Raw genomic sequence first — 8,244 nt, 5'->3', positions numbered from 1 at the left:
AAAATTAAAACCATGCCATGCTGGTGCCTCTCCTGGACTCTGCCGTGAACATGGACATACTCCTTGCTGTCTCTAAGCCTTTTTCTTGAGAGGTAAAGATGGGGAAATTAAGCCCTGTCTGTTGTATCCCCTAAGTGTTTTATGAACACTAGCCAAGGTAATAGACATACAGTGTTTTGCAAACCATAAAACCCTGTCTGAGTACTAGGGGCTATGGATAGGTTCCTTGGGCAGTGCATGTCATCACCTGGCCAAGCTTTCCACCTTGGTCTGCCCAGACTCCAGCCAATCAGTGCTGTTGCAGCCACCTTAACATTATATATGCATGATCAGCCTCCTGGCTTCTTCCTTGCTCCCAGAGCCAGCAGCAGGCAAGCAATCCTGCTCCTGAGAAGGAGAGGACAGAGCAACACTGCAGCTCCTGTTTAGAAACCTCCAGTCGTATCAGACCCTCGCCTGCCAGTTTCCCAGCTTACCAGCTCCCTGGCTGACACCAGGGATCACAGTTGGCAGGTCTGCTCCCATGAAATCTTCAAGAGCAGCCCAGCGCTACCGAAGCATCAGGAGAAATGCTAGCCAGCGCTACCTCTACCAGGAGTCCCTGCTGCTCAGGTGAGTGGGTCCCCTTCATCACCTGGGCAGAGGAGGAAAGTGTGTGAGAAAGGGATGCGTGTTTGGATCACCCAAGCCAGGGCAACATCTCTGTCTGTTGTGCTTGTTATTCTTCAAAATTAACTCAGAAACTTATTCATACAGGTTTTGTACAACTAGGATGGCAACATGAGCAATGTGCACAGGGAGAACTGGTTCTTAGCTGCTGGTTCTTGATGAGGGGATCAGACTCCCACAACATGTATCCCAGACTGGCTTCATTGCTGCCAGCTCCATAAATGTGCTTTGTCTGTTTTCTCTGTTTACTCAATCAGCAATGTCAAGAGAAAGCAGATAAAACATCTGTCACAATAAATAAGGTGTCCCTTAGAAAAGGTTTCAGAATAGTTAGAAGTGGATGGAAGTGCTATTTGAGTTTGTTACATATTTATAAAGAATATTTTGTTAAGTATTAGGACTTCTGTTTACTTTGGAGAAATTGGAGGAAATTCTCCTTTGAGTAGTAGAAACAATCTGAATGAGAATAACAAAGAAAATGTTTCTAACAGTCACAAAGAATCTTCATCTCCTGAAAAGATCGCATTAGGATTAGCATATCAATTATTACTGGAAATAAACCTTGACACACATTGAAAATTGTTTTTTTTTTTTTAGAGAGTAACTATTTCCCTGACACATTTTGCTCATATTCACTCACTTAACTAATTTCTGGTTCATAGAAACTGCTGCCTTTGTTATCTCAGGTTTAAAATGAATCAAAGTGGAAGGGCAGAGAAGGGTCTCTAGGTGACAGAAGTTTGATTTTTATATATTTCACCTGCAGAATTGGGAAACAAGGAGAAGTCTCTAAAATTATTTCAATGATCCTGTAAAACAAATTGTTTTGCCTACCAAAATTGTGGCTATTCTGGAATTAAATCATGTCCCCTCTTGCTTCCTTTTGTGTGTTTTCGTATGGTTTTTATTGCCTCATTATAATTAAACATAATGGTGGGATTCATTGTGATATATTTGTACAAGCACATAATTTGATCAAGCTCATTCCCCACTACCTCCTCTTTCCCTCCTCTCTTCCCTTCCCACCCCCAACCCCCTGTCTCTCCTCCACTGGTCTCCCTTCTATTTTTTCTGATATTATCTTTTGCCCTGAGAAATCATTCTCTTTCACTGACTATGGAAGTAATAGAATCCAAGAAATGTGCTTAAGTGGGCTGCTAACACTGCCAAATTCTCTCTCTACCTCCATGGATCCTTACACACACACACAGGTCATACAGTTAACCCTGGGGCAGTGAGATGCTGAACTTTCCCCAGGAAAGATGATCTTCACTGGAAGCAATTCTACTAATCAGATTTCCTTCTTAATGCCATGATCCATTCAGTAACTTGGATGACAGCTTTAATGCTGATGAAACAGGGGACAGCAGTGATCCGGAACAAATCTTCCAGAATATACAGTTCCAGAAAGATCTCATGGCAAATATTCGCTGCAGGCCCTGGACCATGGGACAAAAGCTAAAGGCACTGAGGTAAGGTCTTCAACAGTGGTTACTAATTACTGTAAATAGACGTTCTGATAAGCCACCCAGCCCTACCCATGGAAGCAAAGAGACAGATCCACATGAGCATGGTCTCCTGTGGCCCTTGATCTGACCCAGAGAAGTCACAAAGGTGACTGAGGGGTCTGACTGGTCCATATAGCAGGTGCATGTGTGTGAGTGGGTGTGTCTATATGGTGTGCATCTATGTGTCTGTTGTGTGTGTGCTGGTGGAAAGTGTTTGGTCTTCTACCTCCACTCCAAACGCTAGTTTTTAACATTGTTTCCAATCACAGGAGATGGGAACAAGCCGGAATGAAAAGAGATGTTCATTTTAGTTTCCTTGCTATTACCTCCCCTGGAGGGGAGGGAAGCCAGATTATTGTACTTAGAGTCAGTTTAGCAAGTGTGTCTGTATAATGGTTAAGTATAAGGATTTGAAGACAGATTGCCTGAATTCAAATACTATCCGCCAATCTCTAATCATTGGATATTGAGTACTTTTCTTAGTTTCTTTAAATATCAGTTCCTTTCACTTTAAAATTAAAGTGATAACAAGGAATAGCCCTTACATCCTGAAGAAATAATTCCAAAAATGTCAACTGCTAAGTTCTCAGAGTACAATTAAAAACTCAAAGACACTGGTTACCCTCAAATCTACTAAACCAGGCTGTCAGGGAAGGCCCTGGCATTTTTGGTAGCCACTGCCTCCTCCTCTTTCTCTTGTCCTTCTTTCTCCTCTTTCCTCCTCCTCTTCCTCTTGTCCTTCTTTCTCTTCTTTCCTCCTCCTCTTCCTCTTGTCCTTCTTTCTCCTCTCTCCTCCTCCTCTTCCTCTTCTCCCTTCATCTTCCAGTGCTGGGGTCAGAACTAGAGGTCCCCCGGTATTCTAAACATACATTCAAGTTGATTCTTTCACAAAGTCAAGTTTGAGACCACTGACAGCAGTTCGTAGAAGGATTTGCACTGTATTGGGTAGGTAGTAGTCACTCACTAAGACTGACTGATGATTGCTTATGCCCAAGCCAGGGATCCCAGCAAGGGGAATCAGCAGGATGACCTCCATCACCTGTGTCAATGAGCTACTGTGAGCTATCAGAGCACTCTCATAACAAAGCAGACACCACCCTGGCCATCAGGCAACCACTGTGTGGACAGAACCTGTCACACCTTATTCTTTAGTGCTGTTTTCTAGATGCTAACCAGACATTTCTTTCTCTCCATACCTACCATCTATGGAGCTTGCACTTTTCCATCAAATCACTCTTTCCTTAGGATTCCATTCCAGACACTGTTCTTCCAGTTGGATTAACCTGCCTCTCAGGTGACTGCAACAGTTAGCTAGTCATCCATAGTCCCAATTGATTCCTTTATCTGTCTTCCTTGACTATTATCAGTTCTCATCATTTCTACTCTTGGAGTAAGGATGGCTCTATGTCCCCTTTCAGCTCAGAAGACTGATACTCAGATGTTAAAAGACTAATCCAAGCTATGCATGGTTTAATTCTGAGTGCTAGAATTTGGTTTTAAGCAAAATTTTCTGGCCTCAAGTCCAGGGTTCTCTGGTATTGAAACATAGGAATTTTATCAAATTGATCACTGGATAAATTAATCTAAAACATAAAAACAGCATATGTTCCACTAAAACTTTTAAAAAAATCATTCAGAAATGATGACTAACTGTTACTTGTATAATAGGAGATTAAGCCTTTTTTAACCTTGAGGCCAGAACAGAGAAAATGATTGCTTTACTGTCAAGCACTTCAGAAACAAAAGATAAAACTAGGCCTTCCACCATGTTGCTTAGCTGCATGACTCAGCCAGAGCTCCAAAGAGCTAATGCCAGCCATACATCAGGCCAATGGTAAGGTTCTCAGAGTGCAGCTTGCCCTCTGAGCACGTCCATCTCTCATCCCCTGTCACACAGGTCTCTTCTCTATCACCTTAAGAAGCTACTGGAGCAATACCTCACTAATTGGACCTGCTGAGGCTTATCCCAGCACTTCAGTGGAAGGTGCAAAAAGCACTGATCCCTGACTGCTTGGGAATCAAGGGGGCATCATCTGACACAGATAAAACACCACTGTCTGAGAGGACATAGCACACACCTGTTTCCCCTGAAGGGAAGGGAGTGGTCAGATGGGTGGGATCAACATAGTTCTATGACTGTGCCTAGGTCAGATCTACTCCTCGTTGCCACCTCTGCCCCTGATCACCCCCTGGAATAGCACATGCTATCCCACTCTTTCTCAGTCATTGTATATTTAGATCTTTCATCCTTTCTAAGTGCCACACTTTTCCAGGGCAGTGTCTCTGCTTTATACATGTCTGTGTTCTACTATGCTCGATCAAAAATAGGTACACAGAAATGTTTGCTGGGAAAATATCATAAATAAATACATAAAATAAATTGCTATTTAATATGGATGGGTTCTCATCTTCTAGATGTATGTAGCATGCAACTGTATTGAAGATGGTCCCTATTAGGGCAGTTAGAGTATGGTGTCAGACATCAACCTTACCCTTATCTGCTCTTTTTTTTACCAGAATGAAGCCAGTGCATTGGTTGAGCTATGATAATGAGTGGGCAGAGACCAAAACCCAGTACTTTGATTAGGTCATGTTTTGGAGAGTCACCCTGGCTGTGGAAAAGAGAGCTGGCTAGTTACTTGTGTCTCCTAAGGGAGGACTCACAACTGGTGGGTGTTACTGGGAGGTTGCTTGGAAGACACACAAAAGAAGAGCCCAATGAGTAAACTTGCCAAACTAGCAAATTGACTGATTCTGAAGAACTAAGTTCTTAAACACTGAGTACAATCAAGCAAAGGGTAGCTGACTACCAGATAAGGAGGATGTCTGCATTGGAGTCATGTATGTCTAGGGTACTTTGAGGTAAAGTATTCAGTCTTTTCCATAGCACTAACATTTATTTTCTAATCCTTTTGCTTATTTATTTGTGAATTTAACCATCTATCCAAAGGAATTTGGTCTGTTTTTAAGAATCAAACATTTAAATAGAGAAATCATGTCAACTCAACAAAATGATATCAATAGTGTGTCAATAGTTTAATTGGAATGATTCAGGTTGCTCATGGCTATCTAAACACAACTTTTTGCTCTCATTAACCAGACACCACCCTGTTCTTGAAGATAATTCTCTGAAGCCAGATCCGATTTTCACTTCCAAAACATTGACTGAAAGAGAAACCTTACTAGGTTAAAGGAGCCAAGATGTTCAAGTCTGTTATAGGATTTCCAAAACTCATGATTCCCAGCCAAACTTCAGAATCAGCGAAGGACTTTAAGAAATTCAGTTGTAACTAATTTGGGTATGAATTCATCAGGTTAGTTCATCTATTTAAGTATTAAAGAAAAATATTTTGTGGAGTTTTCTAGTTAACAAAAGTCAGGAAACGAGATCTTAGTTTAACACCACCCTCCCACCCTACCCTGCAGGTTTGGTATCTGTTTCTATTACTTCTTCACAAATATTTTAAAAACTGGAGTATAAAATTGTGCTCACCCTTTTGTTTCTCTTCTCTCAGACGAGCAAAGGAGATTGTGCTGAAGTTTGAAGGGAGGCTAACCAGGACCCGAGGCTACCAAGCAGCAGGTGCAGAGGTAAAGAACACACACATGTGTGTGTTCACAGCTGTCCCTTCCTGTGGTCTCCAGGGCCAGGAAGCTGCACTTGCCAGTGGACATAGGTTGTGACTCAGTGATTAACAGTTGTAGGGTAGGATGATAAACCAGAAAATCTGAATTCCCCAAAATTCAGTTTTAGTCCCAGATGCCATCACTTACCAATTGTGTGACCCCAATAAACCTAGCTTATCAGGAAAAGATGGCTTCCCTGTGAGAAGGATTCAGTGTCCATCCTGACCTAACCCCACCCATGCAGATACAGCTATGTACAGCTGTATCACTGAATCCCTGGCAATGAGAGAATACAGGCATATTCCAGCTCTCACTTTATAGTACAGTGCTAAGAGTTTTGATTGTTATTTTTCCCAAGCAGCCCCAAGCAGTTACTTAAACTAAACTTTAGTATACCTTGAAATGATATGTGTATAAAGATATTTCACATATCTTTTTAGAAAAAAAAATCACTTCCCCAATATGGTATTTTTTTAAAACTCCCATGTGTCAAACATTGCATAAATATGTCATTTTCACCTCAGGGTAATTGTAGTTTACAAATATTTTTGTTTTGCTACTTTTTCCACTTAATATCATAAAGTTTATCTATGTTGCTTGTGGTCCATGTTAGACTTAACTGTTTTTAATGGCTGTTTAATATTACATCAGATTAGTGTATATTAATTTAATCATCTGCAAGTAGATATTTATATTGCTTCTAACTTTTCATTATTATTAATAACCCTGCAAAGAACATCTTTGTATATAGTTTTTCCTCTTTTTAAATTCTTTTCTTAAGTGATCCCTGTAGAAAAGATTATAATCCTTTTTTTGGCTCTTGTTTAATATTAAAAAGTTATTTTCCAAAAGTCTTGTTAATTTATACTGTCATACACAATGAAACAATTTATTGGTCTCATATGTACCAATGTTGAGTATTACATTTTTTAAAAGTTTATTGTAACAGAAAAATTGATAAATATACTCTTAAATTCTCTAAAACAAAATATTCTTTTTTAAATTTTTTTTACAGATTGCATTTTGATTTATTGTACACAAACAGGGTACATCATTTTGTTTCTATGGTTGTGCATGATGTACATCCATACCATTTGTGTAATCATACATGTTCATAGGGTAATGTCTGTCTCAAAATATTCTTAATAAAATTTAAATTAAAGATGATCACAAATTTACATGTCTGAAAAACTATGTACAAAAGCTGCCCTGCTTTTGCAGTTTTCATGTACTAAAATTCTCAAGCAATTTTACATGCAAAGAGCACTCTGAATGCCACTGGCTGATTTCTACTGCTCCTTATACAAATGAGCCAGGAACATCCCAAAGAAAGAGAATGACTTCCCCAGCAGCACAGAGTGAGAGATGTGGAAGTGAAGCTAGAACTCAGATCTCTGGCTTCCCACCCATTTCCTAGACTATATTTTTAAAACAGAACAAAGACCCAAATACTTTCTAACCCCAAACTTCTTGCTAAAAGATGTCTGAGAGCCCCTGCCTCTGACTAATATTGGGGACAAAGATCAGAAAACCTCTGTGCCTGAAGAGTTAAGCCAGATGCACCAAATAAAGGTAATGCAAGGTAGGACATTATCAACATCATAAGACAGACCAAAGGCCATTGCTAAGGGAGTTTTCAGACAGGACAAATTTATTTCTGGCTACAGAAAATCTGTATGACAGCTACATGGGAGTGGCCCTATTTGAGTTGGCTCTGGAATCATGATCAGAAGATGAACAATTCCAACTTCTGATAAAATTCAGATTTTCATTTCCAAGCAGTCGTCTGGCCTTAGCAGACACATCCAGAATGACATTATCATACATGTCTGTATCAGGACCGTGTGCTGTCTTACAGTTCAGAATGTGGTAATCACATTTGTAACTCTTCTTTGTGCAATGATATCATTTGCTTCCAACACAAACCCAGATTGTTTGTGTGTTAAAATGCACAACCTGCCAACTTTGTCCGAGAGCAGAGCCAATGTCAGGACATGTTTTACTTTATTCTTCTTTGAGAAAAACATGTTTTTTCAAACTTTTAACAATTGCATCTTAAATCCACAAGACAAATTTCTAGACCTTATTCCTGACAACTTCAGCCTGGGAAATTAACCCTGCTCAGGATGCAAGACACACATCAGGTGGGGTTGATTTTCACAGTAGGCTCTCATCTCTAGGGCCTTAAACAGAGATACAGGTGTGGTCACTTGGGGATTTTTTTTTAGCTGTGTGAATTCCTGGGCCCCACTCCCAGAGTAACCTTAGGTCTGTGGCAGGGTCAAGTGGTGTCTTTAAACATCATTCCTTAAGTCTGACCTTCATCCCTGCATCAGGAATGGCATAAACAAGAGGAGCTACATCATTAAAGAGTATGCACCTTAACACAGACACAACTCAGAGCCCAAAGCAGTTTTCCACTCACCTGGTCAGGAGCACA

At 40.3% G+C, this 8,244-nt stretch overlaps 1 protein-coding gene across 1 annotated transcript in view; it reads left to right on the top strand.

Annotated features, from left to right (window-relative positions):
* Window positions 1-523: 523 nt before the first annotated feature.
* Tmc3 (transmembrane channel like 3) overlaps window positions 524-8,244 on the top strand; it is a 37,736-nt gene continuing 30,015 nt past the window's right edge. Inside the window, exons 1-3 of the mRNA XM_047541377.1 lie at window positions 524-612; window positions 1,995-2,141; window positions 5,693-5,768. Of these exons, the coding sequence (XP_047397333.1) occupies window positions 524-612; window positions 1,995-2,141; window positions 5,693-5,768 (312 nt within the window). The remainder of the gene's footprint in view (window positions 613-1,994; window positions 2,142-5,692; window positions 5,769-8,244) is intronic.

Source organism: Sciurus carolinensis, chromosome 2, assembly GCF_902686445.1.
Source record: "Sciurus carolinensis chromosome 2, mSciCar1.2, whole genome shotgun sequence".
Lineage (NCBI taxonomy): Eukaryota > Metazoa > Chordata > Mammalia > Rodentia > Sciuridae > Sciurus > Sciurus carolinensis.
This window is presented reverse-complemented; position numbering and strand designations above follow the sequence as displayed.